We start from the raw sequence: 24,138 nt of genomic DNA, 5'->3' as shown, positions 1-24,138 counted from the left end.
CTTTTCAGTGAGAAGTCATTCTGCACACTTTGAAAAGAAGGAAAGCTCTTAAACACCCAGCCATCTGAGACTGAGGCCCAAATAAGAGTACCTTGATATTGCTAGAGAGATGGCTTAGTGGCAGGGTTTCTCTGTAGCTTTGGAGGCTGTCCTGGAACTAGCTCTTGTAGACCAGGCTAGTCTCCAATTCACAGAGATCCACTTGCCTCTGCCTCCCAAGTGTGTGGGCCACCACCACCTGGCTTGTTTCTTGCAGAGGGCCTGAGTACAAGTCGTAGCTCACTCATGGTGGCTCACAGCCATCCATAACTCCAGTTCCAGGGAATCTGATTTTGTCTTCCACCTCAGACTTCCACAGGCATCAGGCACACTAATGGTATGGATTCATCCAGACAAAACACTCAAACACACAAAATTTGTCCTTGAACAGATTTTACTGACATACATGCCATAGACTTATACATGCCACAAACACTGTCATCCTTAAGTTTCTTTCATGCCCTAGGCCCAGGTTTCACTTAATTTAAACAGAAACAGGAGACTGCAAAGTCTAACCATTTAAGCAGATAGATTTGCACAGCAAAGATATTGCCAGAATTTAAATACACGGGTGGTTTAGTTTTTTGAGACAGAGTTTCTCTGCATACTCCTGGCTGTCCTGGAACTCCCTCTGTAGACCAGGCTGGCCTCAAACTCAAAGATCCCTGCCTGCCTTTGCCTCCCAAATGATGAGATTAAAGGCGTTTATACCACTATACCAAACCGGTGGTGTTTGTTTGAATAGTTAACTATCCAGGGTCTTGGCCACCTGGCAGACTTACATTTTTCCTGATAAGAGCAAAGAAGACTTGATGGCAGACCTGGACTTAATGATGCTTATGACCCTACATTGCCCTAAACCTGTTTGTAAGAGGTTTGCCTTTGGTTGGCCATAAGTTCCTGTCTCCTTTGTCATGAGAATCAGAGCCTAATGGTTAGTCCTCTTGATGAGTAAACATTTATATCCTAGTGTCTACTCCTCCCTAACAGGCCTGGTTAGAATACTACCTACCTTTGGGGTATTTTGGAGGCAGTTCTCTTTTAGTCAAATTACATTCATGTGACAATGTCTTCTAATCGAATCTATTAGTAAGTCCATTCTAACATTAATTCTATCTCTTGAGTTTCTTGCACACCAATACCACTGACCTGTATCACTAGTACCTGTGTTTTAGAGAGTTCCAGAAAACTCAGGCTCCCAAATTGTTATGTAACTAACCTGGCCTTGGACTTTGGTGATTCCTTCCATCTCTGCGACTGATTTACAGAACAGTGTTTGGTGAAATCTGCCTGGGCCCAGTTTGGTGTCCCTATCTGGGTGGTGTCCTCCAGGAGGAATAAGGAATGAGGCTTTATACCTACCCTCCTAGGTTGCCAACTCAAAGATTGTCTCTGGGTAAACCAGATAAATTGTCATGTCATTTCCAGGTGAGCCCACATTCATCAAGGGCAAAGCAGGGATGGCTTATGAGATGCCGCTGAAATTGGTTTTGGAACCTTGGACCAGGTGTGTTCTAGTCAGAGATTAGATCCCAGCTTGGGCCCCTAGCCTGGTCAAGACAGCACAGTGCCGTGGGCCCAGACACGCGGAAGGCCTGGCGGTTTGTAGGGGGCCAAGTGAGCTGCCTGCTAATGGGGCTGGGCCACCCCATGCTACTCCAAGACTGGCAGACAAGGCTAAGATTGTTCCCCAGCTTCTCTCTGTCTCTCCCATTCTGCCGGGCCTGGCCCACATCCCCAGCCACTCTTCTCGTCCATCTGACTAGTAGGAACCAGAGACTGCCTGTGGAGTTCAGTCAGCCTACCTGGTAGCGTGGTCAATCTTTGGGATAACGCAGCTTATATCTGAGAAATTGGAGCTCAAGCATCGGCCCAGCCTCGCATTCCTTACTGCTGCAGAGATCTCCAGACCCTATTGCTAGGCCTGATGGACCCCTCCCAGTATCATCTCAGTCCACCCCAGGGGAGCGGGGTAGTAGTCAGGACAGGCACCTCTCCTACATCGCTTCTTCTTGGGATGAAGGGTCTGGGGACCAGGTTTGTGTTGTCAAGCTGGGCAAGGTCCTCAGCACCAAGCTCAGAGAACAGACTAAATAGATTGCTGCAAGACTGGTGGTGCTGGCGGCAGGAAGAGGGTGGAGTTGCAGGGAAGTTTTAGCCTGGGGCAGGACGAAGGGTCCTATCGGTCTAGGTCAGTGGCCCCGCCCACTGCATTAGCCCCGCCCCCGTCGGTGCCAAGGAATGTGCTGGGCGAGGCTGCTGAGAGGCGGGAGGGGCATGCCGAGCCGAGGCCACCCGGACGCGGCGCACAGGTCTGGGCTGAGGGGCATGGGACCCAGGAGGGGCAGGGGTCCCAAGTGCCCCTAAGGGCGCAAGTGTTGTCCTTCGAGAAGAGGAGCGCACCCCCTAATTGCTTGCCCTTCTTAAGCAATTTCCCCGAGGGCACTCATTTTGTGTGTGGAGGTCTCCGACCCCCGGGGGAAGGGGGGTGACTCCTGAAGTCAGGGCTCTGGTTGAGGGCCAAACCGGTTCCTAACAGGAGGCAGCATGATGCTGGGGGTCCCTTACTGCACTCCGGCAGAGGCTGAGGATCTCTCCTGCAGGACTGGATGCCCCAGGTTGGGGCCAGGAGGGAACGGGCAACAGTTGTGGCCGGCACTGTGAGAGTCTACCCTGAATCTGGCAGCAGGAACCCTATGTCTGGGTGCCAGTTCCTGACTCGCCCCTGTTCTGTCTCCAGGTCTACGTGGAGGTACCTGGCCACTATGCTCAGTCTCAAGCTGCCTCAACTTCTTCGAGTCCACCAGGTCCCCCGGGTGAGGGGCCCCAACCCAACAACTTTTTCTCTTGTTAGCTATTAGGGAAGTTTCTCCTGCAAGCTAACGTTCTTATCTTTCTATTGCAGTATAGAACCTGCTAACCCTCCCCAAAGGCCCAAATATCCCTCCATCCAGAGTCCCCATTCTGCAGAACACGCTATGTGTGTCGCCCCCCTCCCCCCGCCCCCGTTCTGTCTGATCCCAGTATGGTTCTGTGGGTTTGGAAGACTGGTAAGAAAGGGGTTGGACTAGGTTTGGCTTGGGACCACTGTGATCTCCAGGGTATCTTCTATCCTGTTTCCAGACACTTTTGTTTTTATATTTCTAGACAGGGTTTCTCTGTGTAGCCCTGGCTGCCCTGGAGCTCACTCTGTAGACCAGGCTGGCCTTAAACGCAGAGATCCAGCCTGTCCCTGCCTCCTGAGTGCTGGGGTTAAAAGCGTGAGCCGTGCTACCAGACGCTTTTCATGCAGGGGAAAGTCCTATTACCATGACTCCTCTGATCTCTCCCCTACCACCCCCAGGTGTTCTGGGAAGACAGCATCATGTCTGGCTATCGTCGCCCCACAAGTTCGGCCTTAGACTGTGTCCTCAGCTCCTTCCAGATGACCAATGAGACGGTCAACATCTGGACTCACTTCCTGCCAACCTGGTGAGCGAAGGTTCAGATGGGGTGCCAGGCAGGCAGGGACTGGCCAGGCACTCCGGCCCCAGCATCTGAGCAGGTGCCCTGCGCAGGTACTTCCTATGGCGCCTCCTGGCGTTGGGCGGCCCGGGGTTCCGCGCCGAGCCGTACCACCTGCCGTTGCTGGTCTTCCTACTGCCCGCCTGCCTCTACCCCTTCGCATCCTGCTGCGCTCACACCTTTAGCTCCATGTCGCCCCGTGCGCGCCATATCTGCTACTTCCTGGACTACGGGGCGCTCAGTCTCTACAGCCTGGGTGAGCTGAGGGCAGTGGGTGATGGTGGGGCGCAGAGGGAGAGCCCACAGGCCTCAGCTCGCACCTCGCCGCAGGCTGCGCCTTCCCCTATGCCGCCTACTCCATGCCGGCCTCCTGGCTGCACAGCCGCCTGCACCAGTTCTTCGTGCCCACCGCTGCGCTCAACTCCTTCCTGTGCACCGGCCTCTCCTGCTACTCGCGGTGGGTTCTGGGCCTCCCCAGTGTCAGAAAGGGTAGGCAGGCAGGGCTGGCGGTCAGGGTTCCTACATTCCTCTTGAGCCACCCCAGTACCCTATTCTGTAGGAGGCCTTATTGTTGGCCAGTGTGCTATCCTGGAAAAGCAGTTGTCTTTATGGCCACGTAACAGATGTGGCATTTACACGGGACCAGGATCCTGTACCCTGAGGGTCTTCTCTTTTATTTTTTATTACATATATTTATTGTGTGTTTACCATATCTCCCAAGTGCTCGGACTAAAGGCCAGCACCACCACAACCCTGTGACGGGGTCTTGAACTATATGGCTGACCTTCCTGCCTCTACCTCCCAATGCTGGGGTTACAGGCATGCCTCAGCACACCTGCTTCCTAATGCTCTCTTAGCCACTGAGATCCTTCACCCCCTTTGACCCAAGATAACTTCTTGACCTGTACTCACCCCAGGGATAGAGACCAACCTGCTTTTCTTGCCCTTCAGGTTCCCAGAGCTAGAAAGTCCCAGGTTCAGCAAGGCTCTCCGCACAGCTGCCTTTGCCTACCCCTTCCTGTTTGACAACCTCCCACTGTTCTACAGGGTAAGAGTACCAGGGCTCCCTCAGACTCTGCTCTGCCTGCCATCTTGACCTCAGTCTCTATCCTCAGCTCTCTGCCTACTCTCCAGGCGCAGGGCTATGGTGCCCAGCTCCTCAGCATCCCTGCCCCCACCAGATCTTAGCTGTACCCCTTGTTTTGTCTCCCAGGGATGCTCTGAGACAGCTCTCTTTTCTTTTACCAGCTGCAGCTGTGTTGGGGCAGGGCCCACAGCTGTGAGCAGGAGGCACTGAGCTCCAGCCACGCCTACCACCTCCTTTGTGCTCTGCTCACAGGCTTCCTTTTTGCAGCCCGTCTGCCAGAGCGCCTGGCACCCGGGCGCTTCGACTATATTGGTGAGCACAAGCCTGGTTCAGGCTGGACTGGCAAAGCAAGGAGACTGCTTCCCTAAGTGCAGAGAGTGAGCTGGGAACATGGGGTATCCTACTCTGAGGTGAATGATAAAGCCAAGAGGGATATCCCAGTCCCTCCCAGCCCTCGGTAATCACAGAATTTAGGGCTTTATGCAACTCAGTCCAGTTGCTCTTCCAGAACTTTTAGGGATCTGGTTTCCTCCTTCCTAGGCCCAACAGACAGGTGACAGCCCAAGGCTACAGGTGAATCTGTTCAGAACTGGGATGGGTCTCTGCCTAACCAGTTCACCCTCCCTTCAGGCCACAGCCACCAGCTATTCCACATCTGTGCCGTGCTGGGCACCCACTTCCAGCTGGAGGCGGTGCTGGCAGATATGGGATCCCGCAGAGCCTGGCTGGCCATGCAAGAGCCCACCCTTGGCCTGCAGGCCACCATGGTCACACTGAGCCTGGCAGTGATTGGGAACCTGCTCATCATCACTGCTTTCACGGCCTCTCTGCTGCGGATCCCTGGAACCTGCCCTCTGCTGCATGGTGGCCCACTAGAAGAGGGACTCCAGGCTAAACAACAGTGAGGCCTGTCTCTGGTACTAGCATGGAGGGAGGCAGAGGCCAGGGTCATTGCTGTGGAGGAGCCCTGACTGAGAAGGCAAAGGTTATTCTGAGTCTCAGAGGAGTGGCTGAAGAGAAGAGGAAGTCTAGGGGACTGGTAGAAGGACAAAGGACTCAAGAGGCAAGTAGTGAAGGCCAGTAGTAGAGACAGGTACCCAGGCCAGAGCGGAGTGGAGGTGTGGGGCTGTTCTGCTCAGCTCAGGTCTTCCTGAGTGCTTCTGAGCCATCCAGACCACCTATCTGCCCTGCCCCAGGGGTCAGCAACTGTGTGACTGCACATGAGCTGCCTGTCCTGCTCACCAGTGTGACAGGGCCTCTGCTGGTTCCTGTTTGGATGTGTCCCAGGTGATGTAATGGATGTGGGAAGGGGCTGCTGGACTTTAGGAAGCCAACTCCAGTGCTATCCATAACAAAGCAGTATAATAAACTGGACTGTATTGTTCTGGGATTGAGTGTGAAGTCTTCCCCCCACCCCTACCCTCACCACAATGGACAGACTCAAGCCCAATTCCTCATCTGGACTTTATTTTGGAGCAGCTGTGCCACTTGCAGGGCAGAGAGAGGGAATAGGGAGGGCTGAGTCCTGGAGAGTAGCTGAAGCTGAGGCTGCCATTTGGTCCCAGGGCAAACATGCCCTAAGGAGTGGTACCGTAGAAGCGGCTGTAGGCATCTTGGAAGCCGATATGGTCCGCTAGCTCATCACAATTGGGATTGAGCTCACACACCTCCCTCTTGGGCTCCAGGGGATCTGGGTAGGGGGCTGGGGCTCTGAGAAACACCATACAGCAACATCAACCAACCCCGGCTACACACTCCCTCTTCCCACTGTACAAGCAGCTCCAGGGCCCTGGCATTGGGGGACAGCCAGCAGGAGTTCATGGAGGCCACCCCAGCACAACTCCCTGCCAATATGGAAGGCAAACAGCCCTGGCCTAGTACCTCCTACCCACTTACCCAGGCCCATGGTTCAGGTTGCGCCGGAGTCTATTCACTACCTTACTGCCCTCCTGCTTGGACACGAAGGCTGTGGAGCAGAGAGAGGGACAGGATCAGGTAATTCTGGGTTTGGGAGGAAAGGTGGGGACAGCCAGGTAGAAGGCAGGGGGAGCTGGGGGCTTAGGGAACAGGGTAAGGGGTAGGGCTGAGGCTCCAGGCTTCCTACCAGTACCTTTGTCGGACTCTGAGCCACTGGGCTTTGCATCTAAAAAGAAAACAGTGTGCAGTTAGCTCTGTTCTGTCCGAACCCTGCCTCCCCTCTGCCTTCCCAAAGCTGATCCTAGAACCTCCAGGAGTGTAGTTACCCGCAAAAATGAACAAGGAAGGCACACACCTGCTGGGCCAGAGAGGCAGAATGCAGCCAGGGCCAGCAGAGTGAGTAGAGAGAAAGTCCTCATAGTGTCTGCCACTTCTGCACCAGGATGCTGTGTGGGACTTGTCTGCTCTGCGGCCTTCAGCCTCCAGTACCATTTATATCCACTGTCTGCGCCCCCAGTGTGAGCAGGCGGGGCAAGGGATGCTGCCAGGACTAATTGGGGGTCATGTGCCCCGGCTCAGTAGATCAAACCCAAAGGATGCTGTGGTTGGGGTTTGTAGCTTCCTGGGCAAGGCCCTGGGAGTGGTGTGTGGGCCACAATCAGAGCTGCCAGACTCTGACACTGCCCCAGACCTCTTCCCCCTGGGACTGCCCCCACCGTCCCTTAGTCTCTATCTCTCTCAGGCTCAGCTGGAACACTGACTGGGCTCAATGAGTACCCTAGAGGTGGTGCAGAGGTCTAAAATAGGTTTGGGATGAACTGGGCTTCAGATCTCATAGCCTGTGATTTTCAATGTCTGCCACAAGGGTAGGAGCCAAACCCCAGGGAAGGAGTGGCCAGTAATGTCCTCATTTGCCCAGTGCAGGACAGCTCAGCTCAAGTGGGGAAGGGTGGGGTGCTGGTTAGTTTTATGTCAACTTGAAAGCAGGAAGCCTCAACTGAAACAATGCCTCTGTAAGATCTGGCTGTAGTGCCTTTCTCAATTAGTAATCAATGGGGGTTGGGGGGCGGGGCAGCCCATGGTGGGTAGTATCATCCCTGGGCAGGTAGTCCTGGGTGCTATAAGAAAGCAGGCTGAGAAAGCCATGTGGAACAAGTCAGTAAGCAACAGCCCTCCATGGCCTCTGCATCAGCTCCTGCCTCCAGGTTCCTGCCCTGACTTCCTTCGGTCAACAGATATATTCAAGTGTAACCCAAATGTAATAAACCCTTTCCTCCTCAAGCTGCTTTGGTCATTGTGTTTTATCACAGTAATTAGTAACCCTAACTAGGCCAGGTAACATGGGACTGAGAGCCAAAAACTCACAGACCTAGGTTGACAAAGGTAAGAATGGCTTCTTCAATTCTGGCACAGTGCCAGACCAAGGAGGGCAGACCTGCAAGATTCACAGGGGTGGAGTGCAAGTCTGGGTCCTGACCCTGTGGTTTCCATCCTGCCACGGCAGCTCCCGGTGTTACCTCCCCATGCCAGGTAATACGAAGACCGGTCTTCACAGGGACAGAGCATCCTAGCCAAACCCATCTCCCATCTGAGAGTCACCACTGTCTCTCAGCCTGAGTGGGGGTGGAGGTGGGGGTGGGGAATGAGAAGGTGACTAGGTATTGTGATAATTTTTTTTTTTTTTAAGATGGTCTCAGGATGTGGCCCAGGCTGGCCTCAATTTCAGAGATCTGCCTGCCTCTGCTTCCAGAGTGCTGCACCTACACCTGTCCCTGACCTGTCTTCGGTCACCTAGCCACCAACTTGAATTGAGAATGGTGACAGGATGACTTGAGCTAGGTAAGCAGGAAGCAGAGCATCCAGAGGCATAAACCCTGGAGCTTTCTGGAGAGTGGCCGGAAGAGGTGCCCAGGCTCAGTTATGGGGGAGGGGCAGTGCAGAGGCCACTATGGTGTCCTCAGAGAGATGCACACAAGCAGGGTTAAGGTGAAGCTCTCAGGCAGGAGAGAATGTCTATTCCTCCCTCTGGTGGGCCTGGCTGAGTAAGAGTCAGGTGGGAGAAAGTTATCCTAGAGACCTCAATACATTCTCTATGCTCCAAAGAGCAGCAGCACAGGGCAGCCCTGGTTACACAGGGACAGCTCATCCTGACTGGGGGAACCCAATGGAACTGGGTCCTGCTGCTGTCTTCAAGGGGTGATCAAAACAACCCACTCCTTGGCCTGTAGGCTTCCAGAGGCCTCAGATTGATGTCTTGATTGCAGACAGAGCTCAGGAGCCCAGAAGTGGTCCTGACTCCAGACGCCTGGCGAGGAAGCATCCTCATAGATTACAGAGCAGGAGAGGAAGTTTATTTACAGATGTGGGGAGAACATGGCAAGGGCTCTTGGGCTAGCCAGCAAGGCAGCAATCAGTGCATACTGAAAACACTATCTCCAGTCCAGTCCAGGGAAGGCTGGGGATCCAGAAGGAGGGAGTGGGGGAATGCCAGCTACATCTCCAGAAGACAAAGCCTGGTGTCTGATGCCCAGGGTGGCAGGACTCTGAAAGTTGTGTGTAGGTGACCCCACCAGAACCTAAGCAGTGGGGAGTGGGGGAGGGACGATGACTGGCTCCACAGGCTCTCCACAGGACCACGACTGCCCTCTGCTCTGGGCCTAGAGGCTCCTCACTCAGGTGCCCTCAGCACTGACAGCAGTTCCGTCTGCTCTTTGTGAAGAGCCTGAAACCAAAGAAGAGAACAGATGTGTGGGGCTTGAAAGAAGCAAACCTCGTGTGCAAGGCCCCTTTCTAGCCCAGGTCCCACTAGAACAATGGATGGGTCCGTGGCTCATGTCACTGGTCTTGGCAGGATGTGCCAGGACAAAGACAAATGGGAAGTCCCTCAACCAGTAGGTATTTATGGCCACCTGGATGCCCATGCCACCCACCTCTGCTGGGCCTCTCCAGAGCAGAATCCATGTTCAACAAGGACTCCCAAGTGGCTCCAGCTCTTTTGCCTTCACTGGAGAAACTGTTTCCCCCTAGTGCTGAAAGTGGAACCCCGGGCATGCTGGGTAATGCCCAATCTCTGAGCACTGAGGCAGTGAAAGAGGCATTGAAGCTCCCACACAGGGTCAACTGTGAACATCTGATCCAGCTACTGCACTTCAAACAAGGCTAGGACAGAAGCAGGGCCGGAGCTGTGGCTATGGGAGCATAGCTGACAAGTTCGGGGGCCATGGTTTGGACATCTGTTATCCAGGAAGATGGGAGTGCTAAGGAGCCTCCTGGGGAACGGAGAGGATGGGGACAGGCCTTCCCTCTGCTGCTACCTGTCTGAGACTAGGGCTGGCTGCAGAGGAGAAAGCCAGAAGGAACCTGGGAACCATGATCCTCAGAAGCAGGATGACCTGCCTTAGAAAGAGCCTGTCCACTGTCCACTGTATCAGACACAGACTGGGCATCTATATTGCAGATGAAGAGGACCTAGAGGTAACACTGCCACATGGGCCCTCCTGAGACCCTTAGAACCACATCTGGAGCCACTAAGAAGTGATCTCACCACTCCAGTCATATCTACCACCTGTACCACCCAGCTCCACTACCTCAAAAGTCCCTTGGGACCAATTTCAGAGTTGACTTTTCACACAAGGGATACACACTTGCTGGCACGTGCTTCCAAGCACCCAAGCTCTGCAGCTTCCTTCTTCCCTTCCTCCCTTCCTTTCTTCTTTCATGTATAGAGTCCAGAAGAGGGTGACAGATCCCTTGTTACTGGAGTTATGACAGTTGTGAGCCACCATGTAAGTGACAGAACCCTTGTCCTAGGAACAACTCAACCTGTGGGGTCCTTCTGATGCATGCTGTTTAAGGACACTGGCCGTGCTTGCACGCAGCAGTAGCTGCACCCCAGGCCTCAGAGCATGGACTCCACCTGGACCAAGGACAGGCTCTCGCCCTCTCTGCTTGCATTCATTTAGCAGCTGCACAGGACCATGTGCTGGGGCTGGACCTCAACCCAAGCACTGAGGAGCTGACCTCGCATGTCCCATCAAAGGACTGCACTGCTATAGGCACAGCCCACTCGCCATGGGATCCCTTTGGCTGGGAGAGAGGAAGCCACTGACCCAGGGGGCCTGAGACAAGGGAGTCAAACACTTGCCTGCCATGCCTGCCGGAGGGCCTGAACCTGCTGCTGCATTTCCTCCACCTGCCTGCGCCCAGCCAGAACAGCATCGGCTAGTTCCTGGTTCTTGGCCTCCTGCTTCTGCACACGGTGGCACAGGGTGTTCCGTTGCTGCAGGAAGTAGGGTGCCATGACACTGCACAGGTCTTTCTCTGGGATTCCACTGGGTCGCCTGGGGGAGAAGGGCACATGGTTCCCAGGGAATAGGGAGAGAGGAAAGTAAGTGTACAGGAGGCTTCTACCTCTAAGCCCAACCAGTAATAGTCCTCCTTCAAGTCCTGAGCTAGGCTAGGACTCTTCTGGGATTCCTTTTACCTCCCAAACCTGCTCATGATGGGAACTCTGGCTTCCTGACCCTCGGCCTCCCTGCTACAGGCACACCCCCAGGCCTCCTCACTCAGCTTCCCCATAAAGTCTGCTCCTCTACACACTCACCCATCTCCAGCACCCTAGAATTCAGTGGCTCTGCGTACCTTGCCTCTGTCCTTAAGACCATGTGTCCATGTTGGTGCATCACCCCAACAGACTATGAGTTAGGGAGATCAGGGTGAACTTTCCCAGATTGGGTGGCTCCTCAGAGAGGGCCCCACCTCTCAGAAGCTCTGTGAGAGCTATTAAGTATAGACAGATAAGGGAAGGTGTTTTAGGGAGTAAGATTTCAGGGAGCAAACACTACTGTAGGTTCTACTAGAAATTCCTTTTAGTTATAAAACTTCAGCTGTCCTCTGACCCCTACATGTGTCCTGTGGCATATACCCCCAAAGAAAAATAAATGTATGTAATTTTAAATTTTGAGGTGTCCCCAGAAGAAAGAACCTTGAGCTTGGGGTTCTCTGGGTTGAACGAGCCAGAGGCCCCTCAGACAAGCATCCACTTGGTACTTTACCTGCATGGAGCTACCTACTTGGATGGTGGGCCACCTCTCTGACAGGGAGGAGGCCTAGGCCCAGGTCACATGCTGATCCCCAGCTTCCCATCCCCACTTGCCTGTCTATCATGAGCCAAAAGTGGTCCATAGTAATCCATAGTCCTGAGAGGCTAAGGCAGGAGGGTCAGGGTTCACAGCCTACAGGCCAGTCACGGGGGTGCATACTTTGATCCCAAGAAGATCTTTGTGACTTCTAGTCTGTCTACACAGCCAGTTTAGGCCAGCTAGGGTTACACAGGCCCTGTCTCAAAACAAACACTTCACAGGTTAAGAACACTCAGAGGACCTGGAGTTTGATTCCCAGCACTGCATGGAGACTCACAACTGTTGGTAACTCCAGTCCCAGATCTGGTGCCTTCTTCTGTAAGACTGGGCATGAAAGTGGTACAGACACAAATGCAGGCAAAACATCCATACACAGAAAACAGACCAATCTTAGCAACAGCAACAGGAGCACAGCCAACCTGAACTGCTGAGTTCAAGCCAGTTGAAGGGACCTTAAAAATAGCTTTAATTTTACGTGTATGGTGTTTTGCCTGCCTATGGATTGTACCACATGAGTGCTAGTACTGGTGGAGCCAGAAGAGGGCATTGGCTCCCCATGAGCAGCTACATGGGTGCTGGGAATCAAACCCTAGTCCTTTGGAATAGAGCCAGCATTCTTGACCACTGAGACCCTCTATCAAAATAAAATGTAGAAAGAGGGCTAAGGCTATACTCAGCAGTAGAATTCTACCTAGCATGCCCAAGGCCCTATGTTCAGTGCCTAATACTACAGAATGATTTTTAAAAGGTATATGCCCACTGTAGCCTGGGAGCTGTAAGGTAAGGGCAGGGTAGAAAGTGTGAGGCTCCTGGAGCCCAGGCCACTCTGGTCATGATGGTCTCCTGCCCTCCACTCTTTGCCCCAGTCGCCACTTCTTTCTCCAGCACATGGCAGCCCAGACAGGCATGCTGTTCAATGAAATGATTCATGAAATTGTTCATGACTGATTCTCTGGCCTCTGCTGAGCAGAGAGTACATGCTTCCTAAGTGTCTGTTGCATAAACAAACTAATCAAAGCCATACCCCTGATCACCTGATCTGTCCATGAAGCCAAATTTCACTACCTGGTGTCCTCCCAAAGACCCAACTTCTACTTGCTCCTATAAGGTCCCAGGGGTCCCAGGAAGGCCTCAAACTGCCCTGTTCCAGAGGCCAGGAGTCCAGGAACTCAGATATGGGTGAGAATTGGTCTTCTTGCAGACACTGAAACACCCTGATAAGGACCCTTTATCCATTCTCACCAGGCTGGTTCTCCATGGGCTTTGCCTTCTTCTACAATCTTATCCAGGGAGTTCAAGACAGCTTCTAGGTTCCCTTCCTCTTTTATTTCTGAGATCTCCTCCTGGGCAGAAGGGAAAACAGAGCTGTGATAATTTCATGCGTGATCTCAGTGGAAATATGCGGAGCTGTCTTAGCTAATTTCTATCACCCTCCTGAATAGTCCAATTTCTCTACAATGTGTTGTTTTTAGAATTAACACAAGGAAATAACACTGTAAAAGAACCTGCACTAGGAGTGGAGTGGTAGCAGATGCCTTTGATCCACCATTCCAGAGGCAGAGGCAAGCACGGCTCTCTGAGTTCAAGGTCAGCGAGGGCTACACAGAGCAAACTTTGGAGGCTGCAACTCTCTTGTGTGCATGCCAGGTACCTGTTGTTAATAAGACCACCCTGGAACAATGGCACTGATAGTTGACGTTCTAGGAACATCATGTGAACTTTTTTTTCCTTCTTGAGAAGGTTCTCACTGTGTAGCCCTGGCTGGCCTTGAATTCCCAGAGATCCACCTGCCTCTGCCTCCAGAGTCCTGGAATTAAAGGTGTGTGCCACCATGCTGGGCAATCATCACAGTAACTTAGACATGAGTGGAGCAGAGCCCTGTCCTTCCTGGTATTCCTAGTAACACTCAGTTTATCAAGTGCCTCTTCAAAAGCTGGAGGTGCAAAGTGAATGAGGCCTGTCTGACCCTGGTGGAGCTTACACTGCCTTGCTAGCAGATAACTTATAAACACACAGTTATATTACAGGACGATGAGAGAAGGCAGCATTTAAGACATACACTGGCCAGGTGGTGGTGGCTAATGCCTTTAATCCCAGTATTCTGGAGACAGAGGCATCTCTGTGAGTTCAAGGCCAGTCTGGTCTACAGGTCTAGGACAGGTTCAAAAGGTACAGAGAAACCCTGTCTGGAAAACAAAACAAAACAAAAAGATGTACACTGTTGGAAGGCAAGAGTACCTGGCGCTGAAGCTGCTGCACTGGATGGCAGTTCTAGGAGCTGAGCAGACAAAGGGACAGCAAATAGCCTGCCATCTTTAGGGAGCTGAGAGTAGAGTGAAACCTCAGCAAAAAGGACCTTCTGGCCATTTGTGCCACTCACCCGGATGGATGTCTGTAACTGAGCCACAAACTTGTCATAGACCCACTTTGTCACCTCAGGATCCAACTGGTGGAAGTGTTTGTAACAGTTGGTGAATCTCTCGTAGCTGTCAGGAAGGAGACAAGCAAACTTAGGGTGACTGGACACCAGCTAGTCACTTCTGTGTTTACTACAAGACTCAGTTTTGTCATTGAGACCCAGGTAATGGCTGTGGGTGCAAATCTGTCTTCAAGTAACAGGTAGGCTGCTTCTATTCCAAACTTGGGCTCTGGCAACATTTACAAATGGGTTATGGGGCTGGAGATGTAGTTCAGTTGGTAGAGTGCTTGCCTAACATACATGAGTCATGGTTTGACTCCCAGGACTACATAAAATCAAAAACACACTTGTAATCCCAGCACTTAGGAGATGGAGGCCAGGTCAGAAGTTCAAGATCAACCTCAGCTACACAGTAAATTCAAGACCAGCCTAAGTTACACGAGACCCTGCTGAAATAAATACACACAGTAAAAATAAAAGCAGGTCATTGTGGTGGTTTGAATGTCTTAGTGTTCTATTGCTGTGAAGAGACACCATGACTAGACACAAGTTTTATAAAAGAAAGTTTTAATTTGGGGTTCATGGTTCCAGAGGGTAGTAGAGTCCATGACCATCATGGCGGGAAGCAGACAGAAGAGAAAGAGAGCGAAAGACATGGGACCTGGTGTGGGCTTTTGAAACCTCAAAGCTTCCAGGTGGTAGTGGCCTGAAATCCCAGCAAACCGGAGGCAGAGGCAGGCGGATCTAAGTGAGTTCCAGGACAGTCAGGACTATACAGAGAAACCCTGTCTCCAAAAATATGCTCCACAAAAACCCTCAAAGTCCACCTCCAGTGCCACACCTCCTAATCCTTCCCAAACAGTTTCACTAACTGGGGACCAAACATTCAAACATAGAAGCCTATGGGGGCCATTCTCATTTAAACCACCCCAAATGAGTATGACCCCCAAAGGCTCCTGGTGGGTAGAATGTGTGAGGTATGAACTTGTTGGAGGAGGTCTGTCATTGCAGGTGGGCTTTGAGGTTTCAAAAGTCCACACCACCGCCTCTCCCTGCTTCTTGCTTGTGGATCAGGATGTATACTCTCAGCCAGCTACAGTAGCACTATGCCTGCATGCCTACTGCCACATTCCCTGACATGCTGGCCATGGACTCTAACCCTCTGAAACTGTGATCCCAAATTAAATTCTTTTATTAGTTGCTTTGGCCATGATGCTTTGTCAACAGCAACAGGAAACTAAAATGTCATTCAACATCAATGACCTCTTTTATTCATTTTATTGTGTATATTTCAACAGGATCTTGTGTACCATAGGCTGTCCCTCACCCACACCCCATGAGTGAGAACATGCATGTGGCATCTGTCTTTCTGGGTCTGGCTTACCTCACTCAGTACCTTTTCTTTCTTGTGGGGACAAATCCTAATGGCAATTCCTGCTGCTGGATTTTCTTCACAATGTAAGCTAAGCACCTGCCTTTCAAGGGGAAGAAACTTCTCAGCTCTGAGAAGCCAGCTGGCTGATGGTGTTAGGCCCTGCAGTATGGGGCTGTTTGGGGAGGGTTCTGTGTATGAGGCAGGCACTTAGTGCTTCAGGAGTGCAGGAGTGTTCCAACCTTAGAGCAATTTGGACAGCACAGATGTTGCTGTACAGCTCAATGGAGGACGAAATCAGGCTTACGGAAGGGAAGAGGTTGCCTAGACCACTCAACCAAAGATCTGTGGAGGCAGGACTTGAACCCAGGCAGTGTGCCCTTGCAAGCCAGCATGCTTTTCCAATGCAGAGCTGGCTGGGCTCCTGTGCACACTGACAAGGTCAAGGCCAACAACCTGCCTTGTCGTGAGAAGAAAGGAAACACAGAGGGGCTATGGGGGCTTGATTAGAAAGGCTCTGTCACCCTAGCAGACCTGAGGTCCAGGGTGGGGGAGGCAGCTAGGAGTGGAACAAGCCAGCAGCCAGCCAGCCTGGGCCATACCCCAATCCCATACTGAGATTCCATACTGTTTTGTTGCTAACACTGCTGTGGAGCATCCAGGTTCAAGCACCCCTTTCCACAAGGATATTACAGTGTTTATAAGATAGTATAATTTTATGTTTGGCCAACACATGGCCATGGGCATTTTCTAAAACATCACTTTCTTTTCCTGAGTGTAGTTTTCAAGAAATCCACAAGTGTTCATTCCAGCCATTTCCTCACTGGCACTGGCTCATTAAATCACCCAACATCACCGAGGGAGGGAGGGAGGGAGGGAGGGAGGGAGGGAAGGAGGGTGGGAGGGAGGGAGGGAGGGAGGGAGGGAGAAAGAAAGGGGGGAGAAAAAGGGGGAGAACCCATATTCCAGGGTCTTCCTGTGCTTTTAGTGTTAGTGCCTGGTCTGACTACCTTCCTGCCTAGTTCATCAACCTAGGACTCTGTAGAAAAGTGTCCCTTCTTGTGAAATGAGTATGTTTTTAGGATCCTTCATATTTAAAGGATTCTCAATAACAGGAACCCCAGAGAATTTTCAAGTGCCCCTTGTGGGCAGAGTCTGCTTCACTCCTCCTTGGTCCTGTCCACTAGTGGAGCTGAGGAGAAACGTGCCCGGCTTGACCCGATGCCTGAGTGGACTGTGGAAAGGAACAGGATCTCTCATGTTTAAGCCACAATTACCCCATTTCAATTCCAGCCTACTTGGGCAGGCCATGTGTCCCTTCACATACCTCTTTGTAGCCACAGACTGAGTGGCTGGTGAGACTAGGAGCAAAACAAGATGCCTGGAACTCTGCTGTGGGTTGTGGGTTGGAAAGGTTCCCAGCATTTATCCTTTGAATTGTCCTTTTGATATCTGAGCACAGCCACCCAAGTATACTAAGACAAAATGTTTACCCTTAGATGGTGGGAGTCTGTCACATTGCTCATTGCCACATTCAAGTGAGCATGTGTTTGCTGCCATCTCTCCCTCCCTACTGGCAGCTGCGGGAGGCTATACCCATTGCCTAGTAGGCTACCAATTTACAGTAAACACCCAGAGAATAAAACATCTTGAAGGAAAATGGTCTAAGAGAGAGACAGACATGAAAACAAAGGAAGACCGTGGATGTAGCTAAGTAGTAGAGTGTGCTTACCATGCTTGAGGCCCTGGCTTCAATGCCCTGCACTGGGGGGAGTAGGATAGGGAAGGAAGGCAAGAGTTCTCCATCTAAGCCAAGAAGCCATTGGGAATACAATGACTAAGTACTCTTTGTGTGCACATGTGTGCACGTGTGTTGGTGTTCTATGTGTGTGCATGTGCATGTGTGACATAGGGTGTCTTCTATCACTCTCTGACCTTTTTTCTTCCTTGAGATTTTCCTATTTTCATTTTATATGTCAGGGTGTTTTGCTTGCACCTCATACATGCCTGTTGTATAGAGACCAGAAGAGGACATTGGATCCCCTGAAACTGGAGTTACAGACGATTGTAAACTGCCACGTGTATGTTTTTTATAGAGTTTCACTATGTAGCCCACAATGGTCTCAAACTTCTGTGCTTCAGTGACCCTCTGGCCCAGCCTGAAGAGCTGGAACTATAGGTGACACATCCCAACATGACTATCATTTCAGCTAGGAGAGTGATTGCCTGGCATGCATAAAGCCCTGTGTTCGCCACATAAAACAAATCATGATGGCAAAAGACTATAATCCTAGTACCCAGAAGACAGAAGCAGAAGAATCACTTAGGCCAGCTTGGACTGCATGATACACCTTCTGAAAACAAAACAAAACCCCCAAACCCAGTTACTAGTTTGGTATGATGATACATATCTGTGACCTCATCACATAATAGACAGAAGTAGGAAGATCATGAGTTCAAGGCCAGCCAGGGCTACTAAAGTGACATCCAGGCGTTGGTGGCACAAGCCTTTAATCTCAGCACTCGGGAGGCAGAGGCAGGTGGATCTCTGTGTGTTCGAAGCCAGCCTGGTCTACCGAATGAGTTCCAGGACAGGCTCCAAAACAATATAGAGAAACCCTGTCTCGAAAAAAACAAAAACAAACAAACAAACAAACAAACAAACAAAAAGTGACATCCTGGCTCAAGTAACTACCAACAAAGAAACCTGTAAACTAAGCTTTAAAACTGAGATGAGTTTTCCAGTGTTACCAGGAAACTGGAGGTGAGGTCTGAGGCCTCGGGCTTCCAAAGCTCCTAAACAGAGTCCTCTTAATACACAATAACTTTCTGAATTCTACTGTTACAGGCTCATTTTTTTTCTTTTAAAATTTCTAGATAAGCCAGGTTGTGGTGGCACACGCCTTTAATCTCAGCACTCTGATAACAGAGGCAGGCAGGTCTCTGTGAGTTGAAGCCCAGCCTGGTCTATAGAGCGAATTCCAGGACAGCCTCCAAAACAATACAGAGAAACCCTGTCTCAAAAGAAAAAAAAAAAAATGCTTGGTACCCAATACCTGTGTAAAAAGCCAGGGCTCCAGAGCTGAGTGTGGCAGCTGATACCTGTAATCCCAGCATTTTTAAGAGGCAGAGGCAGAGGCAGAGAGGCAGAGAGAGAGAGCGAGAGAGGCAGAGAGGCAGAGAGGCAGAGAGAGAGAGAGAGAGAGAGAGAGAGAGAGAGAGGCAGAGAGAGAGAGAGGCAGAGAGAGAGAGGCAGAGAGAGAGAGAGGGGCAGAGAGAGAGGGCAGAGAGAGAGAGGGCAGAGAGAGAGAGGGGCAGAGAGAGAGAGGGGCAGAGAGAGAGAGGGGCAGAGAGAGAGAGGCAGAGAGAGAGAGGCAGAGAGCAGAGAGAGAGAGGCAGAGAGAGAGAGAGGCAGAGAGAGAGGCAGAGAGAGAGGAGAGAGAGCAGAGAGAGAGGCAGAGAGAGAGGCAGAGAGAGAGAGGCAGAGAGGCAGAGAGAGGAGAGGCAGAGAGAGAGGCAGAGAGAGGAGAGGCAGAGAGAGAGGCAGAGAGAGGAGAGGCAGAGAGAGAGGCAGAGAGAGGCAGAGAGGCAGAGGCAGAAAGATCATTTACAATTCAAGGCCAGTCTATCTGAGTTCCAGGCTATACTGGGTGATAGAGGGTATTAAAAAAAAGAAAAGGGGGGTGGAGGGACCTGGACTTGATAGCATGTGCTCACTGTAGAGACTAGAGAAAGCTAGTCATTTGTCAACCTGGTTTTCTTTGTTTTGTTTTTTTGCTTTGAGACAAGGTCTCTCTATACAACCCTGGCTGTCCTTGAATTCTCTGTGTAGATGCTCAAATACAAATACTGCTTTGTACATTCATCGAAATGTAAGAGGCCTAGACAAGAAACACTAACAGTCTTGGGCAGTATCACAAGCATACACAGTGCCAAGGGAGCCAATGGGCCAGAAGCTATGTGTGGTGGTACACACCCGCAGCTCTCTATCAGGATGTAGAAGCAGGAGGAGCCATAGCAAGTTCTAGGCCGGCATGGGCCAAATGAGATATTGTCTCAAAAAAACAAACAAAAAGTCAGGCTTGCCTTATGCTAGTATGCACAGTGGGCTTCCCGACTGAACAGTTCCACAGTTTGTTCACCAGAGGGCAGCAGTGACCGGCACAAAAGAAGCAGGGATCTGAAAACAGACCAAGCTGAGTTACAAAATGTGTCCAATTTGGCCTCCTGCAGTGACAGCAGCCCTGATCCCTTAGAAGGGATTCTCCAGCTGCAGATGTAGAACTGTTGCCTAGAGTGAAAAGCCATAAGTCCAGCTTTCAGAACTGAATAAAACCAGGCATGATGGCACTCACCTTGTAGTGATTGTAATAATCCCAGCATCTGGGAGGCAGAAAACCAGAAGTTCAAGGCCAGCCTGAACTATACAAGACCAAGTCTCAAAAACAAACACAAACAACTTACTGAGCTCCAACAGCATAACAGAATAGCAGGTCAACCTTGCTATACAAATCCAAAGCACAATTCCAACTGTGGAGTGAGGGTAGAAGCTGGGGAGAGAGCTCAGTCAGTATAGCACTTACCGGTAGGAAGAAGGGGCCAGAGTCCCAATATCCCCTTCAGCCATCCAGCTCCAGTAAGCTACCTTCCTTCTACTGGGCTTATCCCATAGGGGTTCCACCACCTTTGAGCAGCAAAGACTGGAGACAAACTTTCAGTCCATGGACCTGTAAGGGTCATTTGCTATTCAAACTATGACAGTTCACCTTCCTTGAATACAGTGTAAGACTCAAAGGGATGGTCTGGCTGACAGTGTTCATCCTGCCTGGTGCTCAAAGTAGCAACTAGTGCACTTGGGTCTTCAAGAAATGGTTCTGGGGTGAATGAGCCCCAGGTCATCGCCTGAATGTCAGACCTCTGTCACTAACTTACTACTGGGAATCTTCATTAAGTGTCCCACAGAGCAGTCAAGCTCCATGTGGATCACCCTCTTCTCTTCCTGGGTCCTTACATGGTGGGGAGCAGCTGCTGGCTAACCACCTTCTAGGTCTATTTGGGAGGTCACACTGACCCTTCTTGCATTTCTAATCTTACTTCCAGCCTCGCCATCACTGTCAGTTACTGAACGCAATATCAGACTCCACACTGTCTTCTGGCCTTGGTCTTATCTCCACCCTCCAGTCCACATGGTTTCATCATGACCTTCTGTTAGACATGTTCAGTTGGTTTGGGGATGCCTCACTCCCTGCTTTGCCTACATCTTTAACCTCGGGTCTGGGCCTGGGGTACAAAGCAAACACTTTGCCTGCAAATTCAAGTCCTCAGACTTGACACTTTTTTCCCCTGTTGTTTCTTGCTATAACATTCTCCTCATTGGTTAAGTAGATGATTCAGTTGGTCTCCCTTCAGAAAGGGCGCAATAAATGTTAAGTTTTGAAAGAATAGCCTATTGACTGAACTACTTGGGAGTAGTAGGGTTGGAGAGTGATTGGAGAATTCCTGGCAAATACAGACTTTATATATTTTTTAGACAGTCTTTGCATGTAGCCCAAGCTGGCTCAAACTCAGAATCCTCCTGCTTCAGCCTCCTGAATGCTGGGCTCCAGACTTACAAGATATATGCAGATATTTGGGTTCCTGGCTTCCCCTCCTCCCAACCCTTCCAAGCTATTAAAAGTCTTCTATTTCAAAGGCAAAGTACTTAGGTCTGTGACAGAAGTTATCTGTCACCCTCTTCTCTTCCTGGGTCCTTACATAGTGGGGAGCAGCTGCTGGCTAACCACCTTCTAGGTCTTCTAGGTCACAGAAACACAGAAATTGTTTCTTTATTCATGTGTCAGTCATGTAAAGGTAATGGGTGGTTTATTTGTGTTTGCTTTGAGATAACTTTCATTCCATTGCTCAGACTAGCCTAAAACTCACAGGCTGTGCTGGAATTCATTGCAGTCTCCCCTCAGTCTACTCACTGCCGAGTTTACAATTGTGAGCCACCACATCCAGATTAAAGCATGTGTGTGTTCTTGTGGGTGTACATGTATGTGCCTTGGTATGTGCACATACATGTGGAGGCCAGGGTCAACCTCTAGTGGCCTTCCACTGATCTGTACCTGTGTGTGTGTGTGTGTGTGTGTGTGTGTGTGTGTGTGTGTGTGTGTAATACAACCTGACAAATCCCTTTAGTGATGAGATGTTTGTCATTCCCAGCACCAACTGTGACCACATAACCCTTCCATTCTTCATTCCTGCCTCCAGTAGACAAGTGCTGGAATTACAAGTGTGTACCACCACACCCAGCTTTGACTTGTTCTTTATATCAATATCATGTCTACTCCACAAGGGCAGAGACCTTGTTGATCTGTCACTGCTGTATGTCCAGCATCTCTAACAGTTTGGGCACCGTCACTGGTCATGATTATTTATACTATAAATAATTTGAGGTCCTATAGCCAACTAGTATGTGTTTGAGAAGACCAGAGTTTGGAAAACTAAATAAGTGAGGGACATTGGCTAGAAACGTATTGAGAGTGTGTGATGCACATAAAATATTTAAAAAATGTTTTATCAAACTGCCATGCTGGTGCGGGGGTTGAAGGATGGATGGCCCAGCCATTAAGAACATTGTTTGCTCTTGCAAAGGACCCAGGTTTGGTTCCTAGAACCAACATGGAGGCTTACAATCATCAATAATTTCAGTTCCAGGAGATCTGAGACCTTCTGGCCTCCGAGGGCACCAGGAACACATGTGGTACATACACACATACAGGCAAACCACTCATATCTACAAAAAATGAATCTTTTTTAAAATTATCATGCAAAGCCGGGCTCTAATTGAGAATGTTAGACTCTCCCTCAGACCACTACACTGTAGTAAAGGACATCTATACCGTGACAGTGATGACTACCCCAGGGCCTGTATGCCTGAACTTTATTTTTCAAAAACACTATTTCTTTCCCATCTTTCAAATTCTAGCTCCATCATTACTTCCTCAAACTCACAGAGGTCTGCCTGCCTCTGCAGGAGTGCTGGGATTAAAGGCTTGGTGCCTGCTGAGTAGATCACTCTTATTTTACCTAATTCTCTGCACTAGACACCCATCCACCAACTCATCTGCTAACTAAGTTAAGAAGCCCTGTGATTATCTTGTTATATCTACCCATGAATAGTCTCTTGACTGTTTATAGTATTTGTAGCACCAAATACTGAGAAGGCTCAGAGATATTTGTTAGGATGTAAGTAAAGAGGCAGACCACAGGGTCTATGCAGAAGGCACGGCAGCTGTGAGGTGGCCCTGTCATCTCAGAGGCTGAGATGGCCCAGTAGTCCAAGTTAAGCTTTGGCAACTTACAGAGACCCTGCTTCAAATATTAAGTCGCTTTTTAAAAAAGACACGAGCACGCACATGTGCATGTGTCTATATGTCAGACATATAGACACACATATGGTGCTGGAGCTAGGTTACATGGGATTATCAGTTGCCAGACCTGAGCACTAGGAACTGAATTTAGGTGGGTCCTTTGGAAGAGCAGAAAGCACTCTTAACTACCAGGCCATTTCTTCAAATCCAAGATTTCTCTTTCAAATTTTGTCCATGGGGAGCGGGGGTGGAGTATGTGGCATCAGGCACGTATGTGGTACATACATACATACATGCAAGCAGAACATCCACACATAACATGAACAAATCTACTTAACATTTAAAAATAGGAGTGTTACTCTTCCCCAAATCTCTCCCCTCATCACCAGATTTAAGAATGAACCTCGGAGTCTGGGCTGAACTTCAGCTCGGTTTTGAATTTTGAGAGTGTCTGGTTAAATTGTCCAGGCTGTCCTTAAACTCGCGATCCTCCGGAGTAACTGAGATTATAAAAGTGGACCACTAAGCCTGACCGAATGGAAATCACTGAGGCTAAGCAGTGGGGATCACGGAAGACAGGCGGGTGCAAGGCTATTAGTATCATAGGCGCCAGGGCGGTGGGATCGGGGGCAAAACCCTTGGCTTAAAACTGTACGATATCCTCGAATGAAGTCAAAGTCGAAAGAGCAAAACGTCTGTCCTTGTGACTACTTTGAGCCCTCGCGTCCTCCCGCGCTTCTTCCCGCCAGGCGCGGGTAACCGGTGACGCGCTAGGGAGCGCACTCCGGCGGCCCCGCGGCTCACCAGGAGCCCGGCGCTTGCCCTGCGGGAGGGCGGAGAAGTGGACCTAACTCAAGTCAGCACCTTGCTTCTCCGCCTCGGCAGGTTAAACCAAAGGAGAAAGTTTGCGGAGGGGGCGCCGCACCGCCCCTCACAAGGCCGCGCCACGTGACTGAACCAACCCGATCTCGCGGGATTTACGGCCCAGAGAACAAACCCTCCCGCCGCCACCATTGGTTTCCACCTACCTCCTGGCGGCGACTAGTTTCTGGAGAAAAGTGTCCACGATGGTGTCGAGGAGTTTCACCCTGGAGACGGTCGTATCAACTGGCACAGATTCCGGAGATGAACCCTCAGGCCCCTTTCCCACAGCCTCATTACCATGGCTCACCTCAGCCATGTCGAAATTGAACCGCCAAAATGAATTGCCCTCGGAGCCCCTCCCACCAGGACCTCTGATTGGAGGCAAAGAATGCCAGTCACTGAACCGGATGGGGCGGGGCAGTTGCCAGAGGAGGCGGGCC

General features: G+C 50.7%; 3 protein-coding genes across 6 annotated transcripts; 1 reads left to right on the top strand and 2 right to left on the bottom strand.

Annotated features, from left to right (window-relative positions):
• The first annotated feature begins 49 nt into the window (after window positions 1-49).
• Window positions 50-6,024, top strand: Paqr6 (progestin and adipoQ receptor family member 6). The gene is made up of 7 exons (XM_027393117.2): window positions 50-2,855; window positions 3,383-3,510; window positions 3,597-3,799; window positions 3,874-4,000; window positions 4,495-4,591; window positions 4,792-4,942; window positions 5,261-6,024. Exons 1-7 carry the CDS (start codon window positions 2,649-2,651, stop codon window positions 5,533-5,535), a joined length of 1,188 nt encoding a protein of 395 aa, XP_027248918.1. The 5' UTR covers window positions 50-2,648; the 3' UTR covers window positions 5,536-6,024.
• A 50-nt stretch (window positions 6,025-6,074) lies between these two features.
• Bglap (bone gamma-carboxyglutamate protein) lies at window positions 6,075-8,737 on the bottom strand. Its single transcript, XM_027393127.2, has 4 exons — window positions 6,903-8,737; window positions 6,741-6,773; window positions 6,527-6,596; window positions 6,075-6,340 (listed from the first exon to the last, which is right to left on the bottom strand). The coding sequence occupies exons 1-4, from the start codon at window positions 6,964-6,966 to the stop codon at window positions 6,208-6,210; spliced, it is 300 nt and encodes a 99-aa protein (XP_027248928.1). The 5' UTR covers window positions 6,967-8,737; the 3' UTR covers window positions 6,075-6,207.
• Window positions 8,738-8,876: 139 nt separating this feature from the next.
• On the bottom strand, window positions 8,877-24,081 carry Pmf1 (polyamine modulated factor 1). Of its 4 annotated transcripts, none has more exons than XM_027393125.2 (6): window positions 23,863-23,999; window positions 20,063-20,206; window positions 14,069-14,174; window positions 12,931-13,031; window positions 10,692-10,887; window positions 8,877-9,269 (listed from the first exon to the last, which is right to left on the bottom strand). In XM_027393125.2, exons 2-6 carry the CDS (start codon window positions 20,104-20,106, stop codon window positions 9,216-9,218), a joined length of 501 nt encoding a protein of 166 aa, XP_027248926.1. In that variant the 5' UTR covers window positions 20,107-20,206; window positions 23,863-23,999; the 3' UTR covers window positions 8,877-9,215. The 4 variants fall into 4 exon arrangements, with proteins under 4 accessions (XP_027248926.1, XP_027248925.1, XP_027248924.1 ...); XM_027393124.1 differs by lacking the exons at window positions 20,063-20,206; window positions 23,863-23,999 and adding exons at window positions 19,566-19,659; window positions 19,835-19,877; XM_027393123.2 differs by lacking the exon at window positions 20,063-20,206 and having other exon boundaries at window positions 23,863-24,074.
• Window positions 24,082-24,138: the final 57 nt, after the last annotated feature.

The sequence above is a fragment of the Cricetulus griseus genome, assembly GCF_003668045.3.
Source record: "Cricetulus griseus strain 17A/GY chromosome 1 unlocalized genomic scaffold, alternate assembly CriGri-PICRH-1.0 chr1_0, whole genome shotgun sequence".
Lineage (NCBI taxonomy): Eukaryota > Metazoa > Chordata > Mammalia > Rodentia > Cricetidae > Cricetulus > Cricetulus griseus.
The sequence above is the reverse complement of the archived record's forward strand: the minus strand, read 5'-3'. Positions and strand labels throughout refer to the sequence as shown.